Source organism: Tympanuchus pallidicinctus, unplaced genomic scaffold (assembly GCF_026119805.1).
Source record: "Tympanuchus pallidicinctus isolate F22 unplaced genomic scaffold, pur_lepc_1.0 scaffold3, whole genome shotgun sequence".
NCBI classification, from domain to species: domain Eukaryota; kingdom Metazoa; phylum Chordata; class Aves; order Galliformes; family Phasianidae; genus Tympanuchus; species Tympanuchus pallidicinctus.
The window spans coordinates 42,061,275-42,086,128 of NW_026294747.1; the positions used below are offsets into that span (position 1 = coordinate 42,061,275).

The window sequence follows — 24,854 nt, forward strand, 5'->3', positions numbered from 1 at the left end:
AAAATGTGTCTAGCATCATGGAATTTCTCCTCCCCTTTTAAAGTTGAATCCAGAAGTGTGAGGCCTGGAGAGGGGAGTAAAAAATAATTTTAAAAACTGAAGCTAGACCCAAAAGGTTACTCAAGGTAAAAAAAAATAAAAAATAAAAAAAAATAAATTCTCATGTAAACTTTAGTATATACCTGAATTGCACTACCTGCTTCCACACTTGTAAAAAGACTGTCAGCTTAAGCTCACAAGACTTCAGTACTCAGCAGTTTTGTACAAATGACCCTTAAGTACAGTTTAATCCCTTTAAATAAATGCAAAGGGAAAAAAAAAGAGAAAAAAAACCATGCACAAAAACCATCATAATAAAGAGAAGCAGAATGTATACTGAGCACTATAAATAACGTTCATTTAAACAACAAAAGTCCTGATTTTATGATATTTGTTAACGAGGATTGTTTGGCATTTGAAAAATTGTTCCAATCCAGTTAACATAGGGGCAATCATCTTTACTAGGAATCACAATGATAAAAACTGGCAGCTTTCTTGCTGGAGGACATCATGATCCATTAACAAAAGCAGTCACTACAAATAAAGGGGTTTTAAATGCTTTATTTGTCCATTTGAAATGATTAGTATTTATAATCAACAACATAAATCCACCCCTCAGTGAAAGATCTGACAGCTTGTTACTGGCAAGGATATTACAGCCTGCTGAAGGGTGAAGAATTACACACAAGAGTGAACAACATTATATCACTATTAGATCCCTTATTCTCTTCATAAAACAGTTTAATCCTTTACCATTAATAAGTTAAGATTAGAAAAAATAATCAATATTTTCAGTGACAAAATACATTGTGCTTAGTACACAATATGACAGTAGTTTATTACATTAGTGCATTAAAGGGTAGTAAAAAAGACCAACTGGACAACTCCTTTGGATAAACTGCATCTTGGCTAATCTCTCTTACACGACACTGCTTGCAGCCCACACAAGCTAACATGAACTCTTTAAGAAACGTGCTACTAGGAAAAATCATCACAGCTGAAACAAGTTTATTCTGAGAACTTATTCTTTTGTATTCATATTACTTGAATATAAGGACCTTAAGTTAAATTCCTTCACATCTGGATCCCAGTGACATCGCTTCTGAAATCAAGCAAATAATGAACAGATTTGCACCCACACTGTGACTATCAAAATGCAACTCAACTGGAAAGCTGGCTTTCATTTTTTACCCAGTTAAATAAACAGTTAATATTTGAAAGTCCTCTACAAGAGTTTTAAAGTTTAGTCATTTAGATCATTCTTCAAGGTTACTGCTTGTGTGAAATCTGCACTTATGAATGATTCATAACCAATTAATAGTGGTATCAGTGGTAATTGTTGAAAGAAATAAAACACTCATCTCTACTTAGGAAATTGAGATCTCTCTAAAACTTGACTTGGAAGATAACCTTCTTAAAAAAAGTCTAGTAATAATTTGTGTTGCATTAACTCTACCTTAGCTGAAAATATCAAAAAGCAAAGTCAATGCTCACTGAAATTAGCTTTCAAAATAAAATGGATCAGAGTAATATTTAGTATAAGTTGAAGTATATTGCAAATCTATTTCTCAAAGATGAGATACTGCATGCTACAGAGAGCCTCATACAAATATTAGTGCCCCGTCACACCTCCAGAACTTCTTGTTCGCCAGTTAAAAAAAGGATGCAGACATGGGATACATTTTGTTATGGAATAGACATCATTTTCATCCAAAAATGACCAAAAGAAAAATTCAGAAGCCAACTCATGAAGACAGCATTTGCTATCTCACTACAATCTGGATGGTTTTTTTTTGATAGCACAGTAACTTCAAAAAACAGTGAAGTAGCAACAAAAGAGAATCCCTCTTTTCTGAAGGATCCAGAATTCAATCTGAACTTTACTCCATGCAGCCTAGGAGTAGGGATACTGTTGGACAGTAGTGCAGCCTGATACACCAAGCAATTCCATCTGTATCCATCTGCTGTCACCTTATGATTAGACTGCAAGGCCTTAAGATATATATATTTTTCATTTCCTTTTATGCAAGGACATGATAGTACCCATACCTTCTCTGTGCTACAAAAACAACCATCTGAGTAACGTTTTTATATACTTCAATTTCTGCTCAAAGTTTTAGATCCATCACAAATGAGAGATGGATGCTCAAGCTTCTAAAAGACAGTTTTTACCACATTTAGCCTGGCATAAATTAAGTACCCAGGACCCATTTTTTATTCTTGTACAATGCAAAACAAAAATAAACCACCAAAACAAACAATCAAACAAAAACAGACAAACATCAACAACAAAAAACATCATTCCATAAAGGCTATCAATAATTGATTATTAATCTTTTAATCTATTTCAACAATCTATTCAATCTATTTCAAAAAAGGAGGTAGTTGAAACTTAAGGCACATCCTACATTGCCTAATCACCCATAAGAGATTTCCCTTCTGCTCAAAAGAAATATTTATAAGGCTAGAGATAAAAGTTGGAAGTTGTAATCAAACACACCTTTAGCATTGTAATGTTGAGACTCAGACTGTAGCATAAATAGACAAAACATTGTTTTTCTTAATACAGGAAGAAATAGGTTCTTCATCCAAATGAAATCTGAAAGTAATTATAGTACAGCTGCATGGGGCCACTAGATCATTAGGCTTATTGGTATTTAATTCTTACAGTGAAAGGAATGGACACAACAGTCACGTTAGTGTAAAAAAAAAAAAAAAAAAAAGCAGCTTGAGAGGCCCTTATCTTCTGTTAACTTTCAAATTTGGCTTGAAAATGAGATAGGAAGTTAAGATCTGATCATTTTTGAATAAAAGGATCTATGATTTTGTTTTCATCGTTACCTTGAACTAAAATTTACCCCCAGAATTCTAAGAGTAAAAATTCCATAGCAACCAGGGGATGAAACTTACACTGGTAACTAGTAATGTAAAGCTTTATAAAATAACAGGGTGAGAATTCAGATTCTTTGCCAACAGATCAGCATCAGTGTTAAGCTGTCCCCAAAGTTTGAGCTGACTCTTCTTCAAAGTATGATGACATTCTCCAAATGCAAAAGCTACCTCATCTAGCTTCAACATGGAAGTTGTCAAACTGCGCAAACTCAAACGAGCGAGTTCCAATAGCAGCCCAGCCATGACTTGGTTGAGAAATGGTGACGTTCTCCCAGAGCGGATAACCATTTAACAGTCCTGAGGCAGAAGTGCCCTGGCAGAAAAAAGGGAAAGAGTTTGTTTTGTGAAATCCAGTGATCAAGTGTATTCACACCAAGACAACCTGTATGGCAGACGAGGCAAGTCAAAAAGATGTCCAGTGAATTTTCAACTACATTTCACATGCTTTCCATGCAGAGGCGCTTCAAAATATTGCTCATCCAGTGCCTATCAACTCTGTGAAACAGATCTAACAAGCTTTTATATAGTGTATATAAAAGGTTTATCTTTCCCAAACTCTCAGCTTGCAAACTCAGTGCAGAATCTCAAAGGTAAACTGTTTTTCCTCTTGCATCTGTATCACATTCCTTCAAATGCTCACCTGTTTTGAGGTGTTTAACAAAACTAGAACTACCTGGAACTACAAACAGTTCTATTACATGACACACCTGGCATTAATTCTGAAGAATTAGACACAGGTCAAAATAAAAGAGTTATGTATTTTAGTCATCAAACCAAGGAGAGAAAGGGATTTAGGAACTTTTAAGTAGAATGTTACCATTAATGTTCAGAACAGTTAAAATTTATCTTGCCAATATTAAATTGAAGGGGGGGGAACATTCTAGTTTACCTGTACTGAATCTATAAAAATTACAAATATATGTAAAACCGGACTGTTTTTCAAAAAGCCTCCTCTACAATTCTTTTATTACATCAAAGGCATTTTTGGTACATGCAACTCTATAGCACCATGATTTGAAGACCAACATCATTGTTTTCTGTTTTAGATAATTTACACTCATTTTTAGTACTCTGTTCAGGCTAGCAAGTCTCAAACTTCATTTTACAGATAGCAATTACTGACAGAAGTGTGGCTATACAAACATTTGTGAATGCCTCAGATAAAAGCATTCCTTTGTCTATCAATACAAAAGCAGAAAAAGCAAAAAAACACCAAGCCAAACAGCTTCTAATGTTCATAGACAGTTTATCTGTTAGAGACTTAGCACAGAATTTTACAGAGTTCGTTACAGTACAAGATATCTTCAGAGGGGATTTAAGCTTCCCAATTATTTCAGATCTCTTGCAGTTGCAAAGGTTGTATTAGCCAAGGGGGTTAGGCACCCAGCTGAGGAATTTAAAGCCCTTTAGTTGCACCAATGTCACGTCCAGATAAACTGCACAGGTATATTTTAAGTTTGGTATCACTCTTCTCACTATGATAAAAAAAATGCAGAAACACCACACAAAGATCCCACACTTTGAGTAGGCTTCTAATCAACAATGGGCCATTTTTCACATCAAAACAATGCCCATGCTTTCTCAGCACAGGAAAGAAAAATGGCAGTTCATTCAAGTTCCCTAGTTCCAAGTCCTTAAGAGGCATCATACACAGGGCCTTAACATGCAAAGATAATTGGAGTCAGATTTATAAAACAGTTAAGTAGTTCACCAAGAATCTTCAGAACAGGTAGCTAGGTCATAATCATTCTTTTCCAGTTACTTTCTATACCCTCTCCATTTTCTCAAGATATCTTCAAAAATACAGGAAATAGAATGAGTGGTATTTTAGTCTTCATTTATATTAAAATATATATATCAACGTTTTATGCAGGATCACCTCATGCAAATAGTAAAATAGCATGCTTTTGTCTAAACCATTTAGGAATGGAATTTTCATAGCAGATTTTCCAGCTTCTTGATCATGCTCTTACCTGGATGTTGAGAGTAAGTGTGTGCCAAGCATTATGTCGGACACCAGAAAGCCCTTTCATTAATATTTCTTCTCCAGCTGCAAAACATGCTCTAGGTTAGCAAAGTGTCATTTAACTTTTGCCTAGACTGCCAGATAGCATCAAGCTAGCAAAAGGAAAGCATTTCATTTTCAGAGATGTTCAGGACCACCATCTTACTACAGAGGTGTAGTTTACTGTTCTGTTAGGAGCTTTTTTCCCACTGAAGATTCCATCTTTTGGGAGTACAGGTTAACCAAGTGTGACAGTAGCTAGCACACCACTTATTCTACTAAACTTTTTTTTATGTATTAGAAGATTTTAAATTCAGAGATTTTGAGATGCCACAATGTAACATTGTTTAGTTCTAGTCAAAATGTAAGCAAAGCTAAAATCAGGAGAGAGAGTTGGGGAAAAAAAACAAAACAAAACAACTAAGCACTAGAAGAAGAATCTTCAATTATTCAGTTGGCAGTTTCAGCTGCGAGGTAATTTACCACACAGACACCTTCTTAGAAAAATATAAAGATGATGAAAAATAGCTATGGAAGAAAAAAATACCTTATGGCCTAACAAGCATGCCCATCTGAAATAATGAAGTCATTAATCACATTCCCCTCATTTCAGCATGGAAAAAAGTTATTTTCTACTAGGCAATGCTGACATGTCTCAAGAAATAAACAGTGCAGTTCATTCTAAACCCAAGTGTATGCATGTATATACAATAAATATATATATTTATTACACCTAGGTGAAACTTCAGTTGTTGTGGATTTAAACATGAGGTTCCCCTGGAATCAGTGTGTTAAGAGAAGGTAATAGAATTCCCAAGCTACACGTACTCTGCCTACCCATAGAGAAGAAGTAGAAAATGAGCAGGGATCTTACCAAGACTTATACATATCTAAAGAGAGTATTAAGAGGCTGGAGCCATGTTGTTTTTTCGTGGTGCCCAGGGACAGAACAAGGAAGAAATTGGCACAAACCAGAATGTAAAAAACTTCACACAAACAAGGAAAAACTTTACTTCAAGGGTTACAGAGCACTGGGACAGGCTGCCCAGAGCAGTTGTAGAGTCTCCTCTTAAGATATTCAAAACCCTCCTGGACATTTTCCTGTGCAACCTGCTCTAGGGAGCCTCTTAGCAGGAGAGTTGGACTAAATGATCTCCTGAGGTCCCTTCTAACCCCTAGAGCTCTGTGATTCTGGAGATATTTGAAAGGATATCCAGAAAGCTGAGAATGAGAAGTGGAGCAGCCAGTAACCTTCAGATGATCTAGCCATATACAAAATGCAACCACTGTTACAGCACATGAATCAAATTCATAGTGATTGCAGCTGAATAACAAAAACAGAATGTACATCATTTCTATCAAGGCTATCAGTGCAATACGCCCATCTATCAGCATCCAGTTTAGGAAAGGGCTTCTTACCTAGGTCACCAGTGACTCTGTAGGTGCCATCTGCATAAACCCAGAAGAAAACTCCTTTGGTACGACGAACATATATCCCACCATTGTCTACTCTTCCAGCAATGAACACACCCCCATCAAGTGGCTTTTCTATGTAGATGTCACAAGTGACTGTCAGATTTACCCTGTAAGAGAAACAGTGTGTTTTAACAGGCTGAAATTATTTGATTTTTTCCTGAGGTAATACTTCATCTCAACTGTAAAGTACCACATTATACATTTAATTACAACTGTTAAGGAAAATAACCTACCATCAGGCAAAGAAATACCAGAATAATTTGATAGCACTTAGAAAATTTACTTAATACCCCTCCACTCCTCAGACTGCAGTACAAGCCTCTCACAAGTAAAAATTAACCAACCCTATTAATGCTTCCTCAAGAAATTCAGTACCTACATTCCTTATCTTAAGTTACTTGTGATGAACTGTTGCTAGTATGGATACAGTCAAAAGGTCATATATAAAGAAAGTTTCCAACTATACATAGGTTTTGTTTTTTTAAGTGTGAAAAACTCCTGTATAACCTCAGCTTACAGATAAATCAATAATATGTATTTATGGTAGTCTTCTCCTCCATCTCTTGCATTAGAATTGAATAAGATTTTTTCTTACTGCTTAAGCATCAGTTTATTGGATACATTTTCATTAGACAAGTCATTTAAGACCTTTCTTATCTTCCTTTGTATTAAACACAAGACTCCCACATTTTTCACCATATTATAATGACACTGGGAGCAAAGCGTATTAAATATCAATAATTACAGCATGCAGCTAGGTTTGAACCTAGCTTCATGCTTCATCAGAACAAAACAAAAAATTTCAAGAGTAGCTACATAAACTTTCAGAAAATTAAAATCCGAATTAAAACCAACTAAACTCTTGAGTGAAATCAAAGAATTGCTATTGATAACTGAAATGAAAACATCTCAGAAATTCAGAGCAAATTTAGTTTAATATTTTTATATTGTGCATTAGTAGTTGAAAACATGTACCCAAGAAAAGATCAGGCAAACTGGACCTGAACTTGAAAACTTTCCTTATAAAAGTTAAGAGGTGAGTAAAGCTTCAATAATCAGTTGAATATTCAAGAAACAAGCTTTATTTTGAAAAGACACTAATCCAGAAAAAAAATAGAACCAAAATGAAGTGGGAAGTTTCTGGAGATTTCAGTGCAGTAATTTAAGTGTACTGTTACACAGATCATGAGATATGACTGGCTCAATGAGGGGAAGCTGGTTATAGGGGAAAACACGAAGCTTTAATACAGGACTGCAAAAGTACACATCTAGAAACTCAAAAACAACCTTCAGCTACAAGACAGTGGTGTGCTTATAGGCTTCAAAGCAAAATGATTCAATAACTCGTCAAGGCCAGAAATAAGAATCATTATACATGTTCTAAAAAAGCATCACTGACCTGATAACAGTGAAAAAACAGACAAAACAGTTATTTGATACGTTCTCTAAAAAGAATTAAAATCTCTTCCAAATCGTAAAAATAATAAATCAAACTTAATGCTTAAGTTTATTAATTACTGTTACTAAGCCAATTATTCAACAGGTTCTTATCCAAATACTTTTTAAATTCAAATATTATGCTAAGACCATAGAATGATAGAATCATAGAATCACCAAGGTTGGAAGAGACCTAAAAGATCATCCAGTCCAACCGTTCATCTATCACCAATAGCTCCCGCTAAACCATCACAGAATCACAGAATCACAGAATTGTAGGGGTTGGAAGGGACCTCCAGAGATCGAGTCCAACTCCCCTGCCACAGCAGGTTCCCTACAGCAGGTCGCACAGGTAGGCATCCAGGCAGGTCTTGAACATCTCCAGAGAAGGAGACTCCACCACCTCCCTGGGCAGCCTGTTCCAGTGCTCCGTCACCCTCACTGTAAAGAAGTTCTTGCGCACATTTGTGCAGAACTTCCTATGCTGCAGTTTCAGGCCGTTTCCCCTTGTCCTGTCTCCACTCACCACTGAAAACAGTCTGGCCTCGCCATTCTGCCCCCCACACCTTAGATATTTATAGACCTGGATCAGGTCCCCTCTCAGTCTCCTTTTCTCAAGGCTGAACAGACCCAGATCACTCAGCCTTTCCTCATAGGAGAGATGCTCCAGGCCCTTCACCATCTTTGTGGCCCTCCGCTGGACTCTTTCCAAGAGATCCTTGTCTTTTTTGTACTGGGGAGCCCAGAACTGGACACAGTACTCCAGATGAGGTCTTACCAGGGCAGAGTAGAGGGGGAGGATCACCTCCTTCGACCTGCTGGCCACGCTCTTTTTAATGCACCCCAGTAAGCCATTGGCCTTTTTGGCCACAAGGGCACACTGCTGGCTCATGGCCAACCTGTCATCCACCAGGACACCCAGGTCCCTTTCCGCAGAGCTCCCCTCCAGCAGGTCATCCCCCAACCTGTACTGGTGCATGGAATTATTCCTCCCCAGATGCAAGACTCTACACTTGCTTTTGTTAAACCTCATCCGGTTTTTTTCTGCCCAGCTCTCCAGTCTGTCCAGGTCTTGCTGAATGGCAACACAGCCTTCAGGTGTGTCAGCCAATCCTCCCAACTTCATATCATCAGCAAACTTGCTGAGGGTGGCCACTATCCCCTCATCAAGGTCATTGATGAAGATGTTGAAGACCGGACCCAGCACAGACGCCTGAGGAACACCACTAGTTACAGGACAAACCATGTCCCTCAACACAACATCCAGCCTTTCCTTGAGCATCCCCAGGCTCAGTGACTCCACCACCTCCCTGGGCAGTCCATTCCAGTGCCTGACCACCCTTTCTGAAAAGTAATACTTCCTAATGTCCAGCCTGAATCTCCCCTGCCATAGCTTGAAAGATATACTGCTTCATTCAAAATTATCACCACTATAGCTCCTAGAATGAATGATAACTGTACTCCAGTAAATCTTTGCTACATCTACCCAAGAATACAACTGTTATAAGCAGTAGGTAAATTAAATATACACAATTCTAGGAACTGCTCAGAAGATGGCAGTCTGCAACAAATATAACAGAATTAACTCCCAAACTATCACAACATGAGATAGATCAAATTAGTAATGATCAAGCAACAATTCAAAATCAAGGAAAATAAATTGAATCAACTTTTTTTCTTTTCCCCACTGTTTTTAAAAGAGACAAAAATCTGTGCACACTTCAAAATTCAGATCCTGCTTTTTTGTTAGTGCTACTTTAACTTAATCTTCCTAGTGAACCATCTCACATAATTATTCACAAAAGTAGCTTGAATAAATGTGCCCCATAGGAGTCTAAGAAATCTTTTCCCAAGGCAGTGGACCACTAGGAGATGAAATGAAATCTTCATCTTTGGATGTTTTCAAGACTTGTTTAAATAAGGTCTTGTTGATACGATCTTTTAATAGTGATGGTAATAGCACCATGCAGGGCTCAAGAACTTAAGTCCCTTTAATCATCATTTCTACATGACTACAGACTGTTTGAAGGTAAAAACATTTCTCTGTATTTCTCTTGCACTGAATAAGAGAAATGAAAGAGACCAACAAATAATAATTCAAACTATTAAGGACACTCTTTTCTCAGATGTCAACAAAAAGTAGTATTTACATACCACTGAAAGTTTCCTATGATGCTGATTGTCTGGTCTGCATCAGAAACCCAAGTGATGGGTCGCTGAATCACCACCTGTCGGAGTGTGAAAACATGATCTCCTGGGTCAGAGCCATTTACGAAGTACTCAAACACACCCGTCTGATCTGCAAAATTTGGAGCTTCGCTGAAAGGTGGATTACCTGTTCAGAGAATAAAATATGTCAGCACCAAAACATTTATTTTTCTTTTGAGGACCTTGATGTCAGAGATTTCCTCTGAAGCTACCCTCCAGGCTTCTGACCTATTGTATCAAAGTAGTCTTTTATACTAGAAAAATATGCAAAATCAAGTTTTAGAAGTTGGAAGCAGGACCATTTTTGTAAATATACAAAGTTTCTTTTTTTTTTTTTTTTTCTCCTTTTAATGTAATCGTGGAATTGTTTGGGCTGGAGATCACGATAGTCTGTCTCTTTCCTTGTAATAGACCTCCTTTAAATACTGATAGGGTGCTATCAGGTCTCCAGAGACAATTTCTCATCGAGGCTGAAGAGCCCCAGCTCTCAGAGGGGAGGTGTTCAATTCTTTTTACATTCCCTTAAAAAAATAGTTCACTACATTTGAGATACAACTTTGCATCAAGAATTTTAAAACTGTAGCAGTCACTTAGTTAAGAGCTAGAATAAAATTAGCTGTCTTGGAACTGAGGTATACATACACAGATTACCAGAGAAAAATAATGAAACATTCAAATTACTTTATGTCTTCTACATCAGATGGACTCAAATACAACAACTGTTACAGCCTTTCTACAGTGAGACTATATCTGTATGAGAATTAAGCTTTTGATAAGAGATTTCTGACTTACGAATATTAAAGTCATCTTTGTAATTTGAAGGAAAGGGTTGAGGTGGTGGAGGCTCTGGGCAGCTACACTTCCGTCCTGTCTTGAGTGTAGTTAAAGTATAGACTTCATCCACATCTAGGTCTAAAGAAAAACTTCCCCTCCAGATCTGGAATTAAAAGAAAGTTCAAGTCGCAAAAATCAAATTGCAACATAAAAAAAATCCAAGCTTCTGAGTTGGATATCCTCTAAAGTTCGATTTAAGGCAAAAATTGCCTCAACATTTAATACCCTCATGTTTTCATTGCTTCCAGGTAAGTTTGTATACAGCTAGTAAAACTTTAGTCAAAGACAGCTAATAAAGCACGCCTGAAATATACAGTTAAAGCATAGAAGTGCAGCAGTTCCAGGAATGGGGGAAAACACACACCTGAAACTACAGAGAGTATACTAAAATACTCCTTCAAGGGCAAGATTTAAGTCACAGTACATACAATGCTCTGTTTTTGAGAAATGCTGCTTCAACAGAAATCAGTTTGTGTTGAATATCCCGCATTCTCACATTCTCATATTTAGGGTCGTACAAAAAAAAAAAAAAAAAAAAAAAAAAGATCTCAAAGGTTCTCTTCTAAAAAATTTTTATTATAAACGCACCCAGTGAGCACATAATTCCCAAAGTCTTGGAAAAGAATACAGGTAGAGAGGCCAGAAAGCTGTAAGGTTATCACCTTTAGGCCACATAAATACTATAGATATCATCCTGCAAATCCTTCTGTAGCAGGAACAAAATTGCTAAACCAGACTACTTTTAACACTCAGCAGAGTATAAGTTAGCATAAGCACAACAAACAACACTGAGGTACACTATGCAAACATTTCACTGTAATTCAAATGTATAGGTTGAAAATGTAGTAAAGTGGGCCCAAAAACTGAAAAAAGGACATCCACAGTCTTCATTATCACACTAGAACCACTTAAATCATTACTCTCAAGGCACATACCTATTGAAATGCTGCAATGTTTCAGACCTACAAAACAATTTGTACTACTAGCCTAATGAACGCTTATCGTCATGAATTCACACTGAAGACCATAAAGCTTCTCTGAAAAGTTACCTTAGATTATTTTGATGTGTGGGATTCTATTTCTTACTTTACAAATATTTTGTAAATTGAAGTAATTTTGTTTTTGTTTTTTTTTTTTGTTTTTTTTTTTGCAATACCAATTCAAAGAAGTTACAATAGAGTTTTAAAACTAATCAACTTACCTTTACAGGATGAAGTTGCTCAAAAAGACTAGAGTTTGCAGATTCAAAACCAAGCCTAGAGTGCCACACCTGAAGAGTTTTCAGGAAATACTACAATGAAACATAGCATTAAATTAAAAAAGAAACCAACACAAACACAATTTTACTTTGGCTTTGAAAACTATCAGTGTCTAACTTTTGTTATTTTAGAATTGCTGATCTCATCAGCAGCCACCAATTAACTCAGATAGCCATTACAAACCTTACCTTTTCTTAACTATGCAAGGGCCGATTCAAAAGTAATGCTTCCTACTATATTACATTGGCCCACTGATGCTTGCTGAATGCTTATGGGTACACCAAACAGTTGATGTGAGCACAGTGAGGTGGTGGATGGTACATTTCAGCAGCAGCAACAGCAACATGAAAGACAAGCCACCCAGAGAACCACGCAGATTATTACAAGCACAGCATGAAATCTATTGATCACAGCTGATAGAAATGTATAGCTAATGGTGATGACTACATTGAAAAATAGTGTTCTGAAGCTGAGAATTTGCTCTATCAAGTTGTGTTCTGTTGTCGTGCTCTTTGTTTTATATGTTGTGGTTTCCATGGAAATAAATAGGAGACTTTACTTTCAGAGCAATCTACATATATCAGTAAGCTATTATCCTAATAACACAGTAATACTACTAATATGAACAGAATATTCTAATACAAAACATGGAGATTTTCAGAATATCTTTTGCTGGGACAGAACAACAAAACCTGTGTCATATAGTCAGCTGCATCACCTAGTTGCTTTCCCTGGAAAGCAACTGATGACAGCTAGAAAGGTCACGACCATGCCAGCCAAACTGTATCAGCACTTCAGAGCAGTAGCTGCAGAATAAATCCTAATGACAAACCAAATTGTATCTCTGTTCCAGCAATTTTTTTCTTCAATATACACAAATATATTGGAAGGTAGTAATAATACAAATTCAGTTTTGACATTGTGTCTTATGGTAAAAAGCAAAGAAGAACATTTAAAAGTTCAGCAGGCATATAACCTCTAGCACAGGAGATGAACAATTCTGATATCTTGACATCTTGTCATAGGTGTGTACACACAAGATGCAGTGCAATTCACATTACAAAAGTGACCAAATGTATTTAATGCCTACTTACAAAAGACCCTCTGAGGTAGAAAGTTGCTCGCTGAGGTGAAACTCGGAAGTGAGGCAGTGGAGGTCTGATACATTTAGAGTGATTGTGTGTCTGAAGAAAGGAAAGAACGAAAGGAATATACATTACTGGAATCTATCAGATGACAGTGTTCAAGAAAAACATAGTACTAACTATAAAAAGCAACACAGGATTAATTTGTAAATATTTATTTCACTATCTTAATGATGATTGCTATTGCACAAACTATAATATTTTTAACTCAGCTTTAAAAAAAAACACAGTTTCAATTTCTCACAGAGTGTCATCAAATAAGTTTGTGATATAATGATTATACAATGTTTAGATAGAAAAAAAAAGTATTTCTGGTGGTCTCATTAATGAAGTTACACAAGCATTATAGAGGATATTTGCAGACATGGCATAAATTGAAGCAGCCACTTTGTAACAAAATATTTCCTTTATTTATTCTACTTCTGTTGATGTACATTACCATAGTTTCAATTATTATTGTAAGGTTTCCTAGGCCATCTGTCAGAGCTACAAAGCTTCCACCTCCTTCTAAGTGTCCATCCACCTGCAAGTAGGACCATCCTGGTTGTGTAAATTGCGTTGTGTGCGCTGAGATGGAACAGAAAATCATAAGAAAGTAATTAAATCTTCATAAAGATAACTATAATTTAATATATGAAAATCCCCAAAATGAAGTAATGGAATTTCAAAGCAAATTCTACCCATACGAAAGCTTACAGAATTAAACCAAAACACATTTTAAAACATCTGTTCTGTGGCAGAGAAAACAATCAAGTCAGAAAAAGTACAGAAGAGCTTCTTCTCAAGAAATAATCAACTACATGAGGTAGGGGTTTTTTTCAGCATAAGTAACTGCCAAGTGTAAGACATTACATTAAGTGTATGACTAAGCACCATGGAAAAAAGAAAATCAGCTCAGGTATTCCAAACTTTTCAGATGACATTATAGCCATTTTTTTTTCCTAATGCTGGGCAACTAGCAGAAGTATAAACATTAAGACATTTGCCTCGATCTTCCTTAATGGCATAGTATATGCCATCTGCTCTGTGGCAAAGACCGTAAAGACTACAGAAGAACTACGGAGTAGCCACCCTGTTTTCAGACAACACAGAATAAAAGTATTTCCATTTTCCTATGTGCAAAGAAATGATGAATTATAGAGGCCAAGAACCTCAAGTAGTACAAGACCATATATGTTCTTCATTCTATTTTCTCAAACTGAAAGGTATCAGATGTCTAATTTAGGATAAAATAAAAAAAGTGAAGCGAAAAGAACTAGGAAAGTACACTAACCTCTACAGGCACTTCAGAACAAAATAATTTAATAGTGATAGCTGTAAAAAGCAGCAGTTTATTTCTGCATATAACCTAATGGTCAAATTTGCCTCCTTTTAAGATCTTTCTGCTTCATATTGAAATAAGCCTTTAAATCCTTTTAAGAATTTAAAAGACATACCATGAAGATTCAATGTGTTTTTGTACCACTTCAATGTGGTACAAAAAATAACACACATAGAAAAAAGACAAAAAAGACTCTCACAATACTGTTATAGAAACTTTTTTTTTTTTTTAACCTGTAATCCAAATAGGTGCTTCTACTTTATAGTGGCCACTCCATGGTTCTTGTGCTGTCATCAAACCACATCGACCAAAGGGCAATTCTTCATAATAACTTGCCACTAAGTTCCATGCAATAGTTCTGGAAAAAAAAAAAAAAAAAGGTTTGTTTTGCTTATTATTCATATGGATAGCATTAGATCAAGTTAAAACAAGAATTTACTCTGCTTTTTTCCTCCAACACACAGTGAAAAAACAGCTTCCTAGCTCACAGTAAAAAATAAAATAAAGAAGTATTTCAACACATAAAGAATTTTCCCAGCTAAAAGGAGAGAGAATACAAGCAACCCCTTCCAGAGCTGCCTCCAAAAAAAGCAAAATGATGGTAAATCCACAGCAGAGAGAAAAAGAATCAATTTCCAGAGTTGAGAACTTCATTAAAAAAAACAAAACAAAACACAATACATCCTCTGGTTGTATCACCATTAAAAGCTGCACATTAAAGGAAATGTGCACCTGAGGATTAAAGACTCCATCCATACTTCCTAACCAAATCAGTAGGGAGAAAAAGTAGAAGTTCTGATGCTTCACAATTTTTTTTTTATTAGCTTTGTGATTGGTGGCGATGACCTTTTGATGTGCTTGCATTTGTTTGCTTTTTAAGTACCAGTGAGAAATATTAACAGTCTTTTCTGCACACATAAATAAAGAATGTAATATAACCCTAACCAGCCATCTTCCAGGATTTATTTTGAGAATTTATTGGGACACCAACACGGTCAATTCTTTTTAGGTCTTCTGATTTGTTCTTCAAAGCAATCTCTTGCTAGGACCTTAAACTTAAAGTCTGTGCAGCCATAGGTATGCAAATATAGTTTATGAAAGGAGTTCTATAGGAAACAAAAACCGGCATGAAATAATGCATTTGTACACAGATGAGCACAAAAGGCTCATGTTCTGAAGTTATTACCTAAGACTTATCTATCACAGGATATATGCATCTCAGGAAAGATTATAAATTCCTCTAAAAATGTGCTCATAAAAAACCCCTCAACAAGATTTTCAACTCAGCAGCTTCCTCAAGATAAAGTTCTGCATAAATTCAATATAAAACAACCATAATGGAAGGAACTCAAACTTCAAGGAAAGGAGGTTTATATTTTTGCTAATAAATAAATTCATTTCATTAGGAAGAACTGGTTTTCAGTATAAAAGCTGAAATGAAAGCAGTATTGAATTTACAGACTTTGATCTTTTTGATAATAACTTCTGAATATATGATCTGGTTACCACATTGCTAATCAAATGGGGCTTATATAATTGCAAAGGGCTCGTAAAAAGAAGAGAACAGGAATAAGGCAGAAATAACCCCACAGATACTAAAGGACATGAGTGATAGGAATTCACATAGCCAATATGTTAAAATTTTAAATTTGCTCAAAACAAGATTCACAGAAGATAGTCAACTTGAATTTCCCTTTATGAGCATGCAGGTGCTTGCTGTTGTGCTTTGTTTCAAGTATTTCAGGTAAAAACATTTATCTTTATTAACCCAAAATGAAGTTACATAAAACCTAAAAGCCTTGAAAGTGATTTTGCCTAAATATTGATGCTTTCACTTTTAACTTTACACTGAAAACAAAGTATGTGTCCTATTCTGTTTTAAAACTGATTTACCTAATTTCCCAATAACTTTCTTCTGTATTTCAATTTGGCAAGAAAACATACAGAAGATAATAAAGGCATCAAAAGATTACAGCAAATTTTAGAATGGATCCTCAGAAAGATGTTGTACAGAAAACAACAAATAATAAAATCCTTACACCTAATACTTTTAACTAAAGACAAATAACTGATAGAGACCCTGAGAAATATTCAGCTAGGTTAACTTCATTGTTATTTTCCTCCTGGGTTTTCATGTTAGTTCTTCTTAAGAAGAATTACTTTGAAAAGTATCATCAGAAACTAAAAGATCTGAACTCAGTTGCATAGGCCCACATGAAACTGTAACTCAGAAATGCCTTACAGCTGCCACAAAATTTTTTCTCCAAGTGGTTAAGTACAGTAGTCTTCACATCTCAGACTATCTGAATTCAGACTGACGGAGAAAAGAGTTTATCTACAGTCTTAACATAGCAGATGGATGTGTTACGTGGTACTTTAGATAATCCTTACAAATGAAGTTCTAAAAGCTATCAGCAATGCACAATACTTACGAGGTCATATTTCCATTCACGTAGTTTTGGTTTAGGATCCGAGCCCAACAGCCTGCACCTACATCATCGTTGAAAGTACTATAATCTTCCGAAGCCCACAGTTTCTTCTGAGTCAGTAAAGCATTTGGCACTGTTTTTGTCCCAGGATAGTGAGCCCTACACAATATTTTAAAAAGAAAGAGTGCTTATCACAAAAAGAAAATTCATTGCTGCTGTTTGTATTTCCAGGCTTAATTGCTCTCCTCCAAAATGAAAGTTAAAAACAAACTTGCTTTAGAATAATTCTAATAGAATAGAAAACTTGTACTACAGAGAAATCTGTAATACACCACTTGCTGCATTCTCATCAGTTCAAGATTACTTCTTTAAAACATATCAGCCTAAGTAAACCTAGGCTTAAATACATCATGCAATTGCTGCAGCTTGCTAAAGTAAAGCTTTATCTTGAAATTGACCTTGTGACCTTGGTAGCATATTAGTTACTTTTACAAGTTATCCGACAGGGTCTTAGCCAAACTTTTAAATACTTATAAATTAACAGTAAGATACAGCACAGGAGATTACAAACACTGCTGCATTTAAATCTCAGCAGCTAAACGTGAACTTGGCTCTTCTTGCACACATTTCTAATAAGCTCAGGTTTCAAGAACGCATGCTGAGTGGACCATATTCCATTCCAAACAACTGAAACATAATGAAAGCTAGTTTTCTGCACAAGACCTTCCTTAGTATGAGCACAGATACCTTCTCCCACATAAAGACTACTGGTCATATTCAATCACAACACTGATTCAATGTGGCAAATTATTCTGGCTGAAATAAAATCTCATTGGTTTGGGCCCACTGAACACACTAAATACATGCTAAAACTTTAAATACAAGCTAAGTTTTGGGGGTTTTTTTTGTTGTTGTTATTGTTTGTTTGTTTTACTAATGGGCTAAAACTTGACAAATTTAATTAATTCATGAGTCAGGAAAAAATAATAAAAGATAGAGGTATTTCTATGGTTGATGGCTGGTTTCAATTATTTTCCCCTCTATTCAAAAACAGGCAATTTCCCAGAGTTGTAGTCATTTGTACTTAGCTTCACTAGTGGCAACATAACATACAGTAGAGACTTCAGCTATATCCTTGCCTCTGCTGTGCAGGATGGCATACATTTTCCCTTTGGCTTGGAAGCATAAGCAATACCTTAGTACTGAGCGAAGGTTTTTGTAATGGCATGAAGCTAGCAAAGACAATGCAAAGAAGGAATAGATCTGCATTTCTACACTTCATGTCCTGCAAATCTTTTTCTTAAATGTTGTCAATATCTCTGCCAAATAAAAACTATAAGCAGTATCTTTGCTTCATTCAAAACCCACTTGTCAATAACATTCTTTTTTTGTCCTATCTGCAAGCAGGTAAAACAGTGTCACCATCAGTTATGAAATTTATCCTTTTCCTCTGCTCTTAGACACACTTCCAATTACTATTAATGAACATGATTTACACTGCACTTGCATTTTACTCAGACACAGCTGTTAAACAAGATGATTTTTACCTTTATGCCTAAACTAGTTCTAATGAAGTAGGATGTAATTAATTAGTAAGTTATTTTCAATCCATACAAAAAACTACATTCACTTTTGAAAAGTAAATAAATTATTTTTAAAAGACTTAAAAGCACTGTAGCATATCTACTTCAAGACCCAAATGAACAGAGTCAACATTTGCTATCCATTTACAGTGCAAACTTTCACAAGGGTAAATGTTGATTTGTTGAATTTATTGTAAATTTAAAAAAAAAAAAAAAAAAAAAAAAAAAAACACCAACAAAAAACAACAAACAAGACTAGGCTAAAACATTATTTTGGATATCTGGTGCCACTCTACAGCCTCAGCAATTAACAACTAGCAAAATAAAGGAGAAAAGCTGTAGCCAGAACAATAGGTCTTACTCCTTTGACAGTGAAAACAACCCTTTTATGGCACCAGAGAATAATGGATACATAAAGTAATTGATCAATTTAAGGACCACTAGCATCTTCAGGAAAACAAGACTCCTAAACACCTACTCTTACCACTGTCCAAGAGGATGAACTGTAACAGGGCACTTACGCTTCATCCTTATAGATATGATGCTTCAATAGAAGTAGTGGGATTTTGGATTCATTGCCCAAAAGGGCAGGAAACTAGGCACACTATAACAGAAGACTGTTTCATAGAGGGAGCAAAAAAAGTAATGCATACCATAAAAAGGATGAAAAACAATGAATCTTAATGGAGATAATGAGAGGAATAGTAGGAACAGAATTACAATGAAGCCATAGGCTTAAGCTTCCTACCAGCACAAAAAAATTTACTGTTTTACTATCAGTGCTCACATTTTTCAAACCATTGCTATTTACTTAAAGTAGTTTAATAATATATTTTCATCATTTGATTCTCCTTTCAGTTTCCTGGAGCCAAAGAAAAGAGAAAACAGATGCTTCATTTTATTTTTATTTTAAATAAATGCACATAATGGCTATTTTTTGTTTTCAACTTTCTTATCTTAATAGTGGCTTATTACCAGGACCTCTAATTGTTCAACAATAAGTGGTAACAATTTTTAAAAGTCTTATCAGATTAGACGTGTTTTATATAGCAGATGATGAAGCAATATATCTCATGTGGAAAAACTTACATGTTCTGTGAAGAGCAGCTGCATTAAATTGGTGTACAAGTAACATTAAGAAAAACTTATTTACTTAAAGGCTTACGTGATTGCATCACATAACTGCCTATAGTGATTTTTTTCTTAAGAAAATAAAAGCCTTTGCAGTATCTTTTATTTTGCATACAGCAGTGTGCTGAAGAAGGGAAGAAAAAAGATCAGTAGAGAAATAGTAGATTGTTCCACTGTTTTTCCTCTTATGCACCAGTACAAGAACCCAAAAACTAGTCTAAAATGGAAAAAAAAGACAAGTATATAACACTCTCACTGCTATAAAGCTTTGCAGAAAAGCAGTACCTGCAAAAACCTGAAAATCAAGTACCCAACATCTCCAGAAAATTTGCCAGCTAGCAACACTTATTTTCCTACTTTTCATGCTAACTCTGGCCTGAAAGTACTTGGGACAGTTCCAATTCCTGCTATTACAAGTATCACACCATGGAAAAACACAATGTTGCCACGTTACTCCTAGATTATTAATTTGTGCATAATAAGGTTTTGAAAAATTTCTATAAAAGCCTTGGCTTCTGTGACACCTATGTTAAACTAAATGCATATTTAAATCAGGTCTGCTTAAGAACACTGATACTTTTAACCAAAGTGACAAGAGTTGTCATCTGATGGTGTTCTGAACTCAAGTGAAAAATGAAATTTTCTATTATGCTTATTGATGATCTATAACAATTTTGTTTTCTCTCAACAAACTGCAGGAAGGGAGGGAAAACTTTTCAACATGGAGAGTCTGAGTAACTTGGTCTCTAATTTTACAGCATGCAAAACTGAACTAACTAGTATAAAACATGATATAAACAAGTACTACATCTGAAGTACTAAGAATTACTGCAGAATTTGTAAGTCCATCTTTAAAAAATATCCCCCTTTCCCCAGCACAAAAATTACAGTGGCTGATTTTTATTTTTTTTTTTTTTTTTTTTTTTGTGTGTGTGTGTGTGTGTGTGTAGTTGCAAGTTAGAAAGAATCTTCACAATATTTCTATGATGAAACATGCACCACTGAAGCATGTTTCCCATCAGCCAGCTGATTATTTATTACATAAGTCTATTTCAGCTTCCCACTAAGACTGAATCAGAGTAGGGACTATAAAACTTAGATCTCTCACAAAAACTGAAGCAACTATGGTTTACTGGCATGAAAACAGTTAAGCTTCAGGAACTGACACTGAGTGTATGTTTGCTGTTGCCAAGAAAGGAATCCGTATCAAAATGCTGGCATCATGACAGCTACAGATTTGTACCTGTCAGAGAGTTGGTTATTGCTTTCACTTATTGACCCTCTTGTGGATCTGCAAGAAATTATTAGGATACTTCTTTTTCAGAACGAGAGGAGGGGTTGATTTTTCCAGGGCACTGACTCCTATCTATGTTTGGAAGGAAAGACTTCATTTCTACATGTCCCATGGGTTGAACAAGAAAGACTCAAGTTGAAGCAGGAACAGCCTTGTCTGAGAAATGTGATTGGGTCAGCCAAGTCTACATAACATCATAATTAAAATCTAAAGTTACAATAAAAGTTAATGACCAGATCTTACGTGTTTTTATGCAGAAGTCAGTAATCAAATTTAGTCTACCTTTGCAAAACATGACCACCAAGTGATGAAAACAAGAACTGGAAAAACAAGTCAGTCAGTTTAATGCTTGGGAAGCATACAACTTCAATCATAACAAAATGGGATCTGAGAATCAAGACATTATTGTAACAAAAAAGTAAAAGCTTCATTTAGTTTCTGGATCACATTAATTTCTTTAACAGCAGAGTGTTGGAAGTCAGTAAATATAAGGCTGCACATAAAGCTGTAAATTTAAAGCACTTTTATATATAAATATAGGAACTGAAGCAAGCTTCAGGGTAAAAAGATTTTACTAAAACCCATTCAAATCAACAAAAGTGCAGCCACAGCAAATGAGAGTCTTGCACACTATAGGAAACTCATGATTCAGTTAAAAGTCTTAAGCTGCAATCAGGCTAGCATTTGAGCTCTCGAACAGACTGGGTCTTACTAAACCACTTGATGTAGGTTAGTGAGAAAGACAACAGCATCAAATCCACAGCATCAAACCCATAACAGTACAGAGGTACAGCTTTGGCTGTGCTATTTATAAACAAGCAAAATAAAGACAAGTTGTGAATAAACCAGCAAGAAAGATAAAAGGAGAACCCCCTACCCAATGACATCGACCACTTCGTGGAGCTCAGAGTCAATCAGCAAGACAAAGGAAATGGGCTCCCACAGTCTATCGCTGGCTATGATCCTCACCTGCTGCAGACCATTCTTATCCAGTGTGTACCTCAACAGCTTTAGGAGAAAAAAAAAAAGTGAAGAACAAAGAGAAGGAATACATGAAAAAATGTTTTTCAAATTGTCAAAAAGTTCATACTGGGAAAGGCACCAGCTCCTTCAGAACTCTTTGAATATACTCAAAAAAAAAAAAAAAAAAAACCAACAAAACAATCATGATTCAATTCTTGTTCTGATAACTGGAACAAAAAACTTTTAGACCAAACAACGTTTAATAAAGCAATTGTCAAGCACAAACTGCTTTCAAAAAAGGACATATAGTTCTTTTGTCATGCCAAATCCCAAATTACATAACAAAAGCAAAGTGAAAAACATTTGGTGGCTGTTTTCTTACACACACAAAGCTGCAGATGAAGCTAAGGACAGACAAAACACACACATTTTCATGCAAGACATTCTATTTGCAGATCAGCCACTTCAGTGATAAGAGTGCTGAGGGTTAGGCTACAATAACCACTAACAGCAGGACAAGGACAACTGAGTATTAACAGTATAGGACTTGTGGAAGCAAAGCAAACATTAAGGGATTTGGCTTCACCTATTTTTCCATCTAATCAACTATTTCAGTTTAACTGAAGCAATACAAATGAAATCAGCTTCTCCTAAATACAACCAACAGAAGAAATTAGAAAAACCCCAGACACATTCATACCACATAACTCAGCTGCATCTTATTTGAAGTGATAAAACTTGAACTACTGTATACTTCAAGAAAAATGTTAAGGCCTTGAATATGACTGAAACAATTTGAAGCTCGAATGCGCGAGCAAAGCCAACAACAGTTTCTTGAAATTCAGAAGGTCCCTAAAAAGCACTTGCTATACTTGTAATTCAAGTAATATCAAATGCCTATTTGCATACTGTATGTTTCTACAATATATAATTTTCTCAAACAATGGACACTGCCTACAATAAAAATGATGCAAGTTCATCTTCACAGATTACCATCTGAATAAACTCATTCAGTCTGACAATGGCATGAAATACATTCTACTAATCCAAAGCCTTGAGAACATTGCCTGAACTCAGTATTATATTTGCACTGTATTTTCCCCATTACATCTTGTACTAGAATACAGCAACATTCTGTTTGCAGACTTGCACACATCAAGGCTAAAGCATTTAGCGATTAGTGCCTGTTCCCAATGACTACAGAAAGATCATTGTAGCCCTGTCTTTAAGAAAGAAGAAGCTCCTGGCTGTCAATCTAGCCTTAGTCTCTGAGAAAGTCAGTAAGAACAGTTTTTCTGGAAGCCGTTTCTAAACACACGAAGGGCAGAAAGATTACTGAGAACAGTAACATGGATTTACAAGGTGCAAACGACATCTGACAAACTCAATTGCTTTCTGCGAAAAGATGACTACCTGTGTGGACAAGGTTTAATCACTGGACATTATGCACCTTGTCTTTAGCAAGGTTTCCCACCAGGCTGGACAGAAAAACTCCAAGTAGGCATCAATTGCTACTGATATCCCCACAGGCAAACATCAGGGCCAACGCTATCAGATAAACTTAGAAACAAAAGAACTTAAAGTTCAGCAGATGCAAAGAAAAAGTCCTGTGCTTCAGGTAAAATAATCCCCTGCAATGCTACAGGCTGGAAACTTTGGAAAATTTAGCTAGGTATAATAACTTAAAAGAAAGAAAAAAAAAAAAAAAAAAAAAAAAAAAAAAAAAAAAAAAAAAAAAAGGAAAAAGATAAAGGGTAAGAGAACACGAGCATGGTCAAATATGTAGAGTAAGTTTCCAAAGAGGTTGTGAAGATATTGCAAGTTAACTGAGCAAGCCTCAGCACCAGAGATAACTGAACCTCCTTCATTTAAGGAGGTTCAACCAGATATCCTCCAAACATGGCATTCAAGCAGTTAATCAGTAAATATAGGATACATCCCAGAAATTCTACTTAAAAAAAGACTATTCTATCACTAAAATCTATATTTCTAAATTGAGATAGTTCATGTTCCTGTTACATCTTGGGATCAATTATATAAAACCAAAACAAAGTTTCCAGCTTGTGTTTTGAACTATGTAATAAATAAAATCTTTTTTAAAATAAATGATGAAGGGATACATGGTCCCAAAACTAGAAACAAACAAACAAACAAAAAAATCACAACATAAATCCTGAAGATATTATTTTCTGTAATTATATATTTTTTTCCCCCACCAGCTTAGCATACTATAGGGGAAGTCAATTAATCTCTCCTCAGGAAAGTTTTCCACCATAGAAAAAGAAGACAGCAGGGAACTGAACTCATTCTTCTTACTGGAATGAGGAAGCCCTCCTTCACCATAAGGCTAGTGATACCCCTAAAGCTACAACTATATTAAGTCAAAAATCAACAGAACAACTACTCTCTACACATAAGCCATAGCCATTATAAAATGACTCATGTCACCCCAGTCATTCTTTCAAAGACATACAATGATTTTTTTATTATAATTTATTTTTTTTTAAACTGGCAATAGGAGAGTGGAAAAACACTGATATAGCAACGATAATTTCTGGCATTTCAACATTGTGTTAGAAAAGACTCAAGATGCATCAATTAAAAATAAAATGTGATTTGTTATTTCTAATAAACAAAAATTGGCCTAATCGCAGATTTCTTCTCAGTCACCCAACGTATGATCACTGCCCATTATTAATGGCTTACAAGTCAATGATAAAAAATTGCTGAGAACTATGGAGAAACATTTTTACTTTGTCAATTTCTAAACAAGCATCAGAAATAATATTATGTAATACATTCAGGTCTAATCACATATTGGCAAATAAGCACTTAAAA

The 24,854-nt window shown here is 35.5% G+C and overlaps 1 protein-coding gene across 2 annotated transcripts in view; it reads right to left on the reverse strand.

The window, feature by feature from the left end:
• Positions 1-584: 584 nt before the first annotated feature.
• Positions 585-24,854, reverse strand: part of GALC (galactosylceramidase) — a 39,934-nt gene continuing 15,664 nt past the window's right edge. The window contains exons 7-17 of one of the 2 annotated variants that reach the window (XM_052693492.1): positions 21,931-22,061; positions 17,049-17,204; positions 14,850-14,974; positions 13,735-13,862; positions 13,245-13,334; positions 12,093-12,182; positions 10,850-10,994; positions 10,004-10,184; positions 6,356-6,519; positions 4,905-4,981; positions 585-3,244 (exon numbers count right to left, since the gene is read on the reverse strand). In XM_052693492.1, coding sequence (XP_052549452.1) covers positions 3,101-3,244; positions 4,905-4,981; positions 6,356-6,519; positions 10,004-10,184; positions 10,850-10,994; positions 12,093-12,182; positions 13,245-13,334; positions 13,735-13,862; positions 14,850-14,974; positions 17,049-17,204; positions 21,931-22,061 — 1,431 coding nt within the window. In that variant the 3' untranslated portion in view covers positions 585-3,100. The remainder of the gene's footprint in view (positions 3,245-4,904; positions 4,982-6,355; positions 6,520-10,003; positions 10,185-10,849; positions 10,995-12,092; positions 12,183-13,244; positions 13,335-13,734; positions 13,863-14,849; positions 14,975-17,048; positions 17,205-21,930; positions 22,062-24,854) is intronic. The other variant, XM_052693493.1, reaches the window with a different exon arrangement.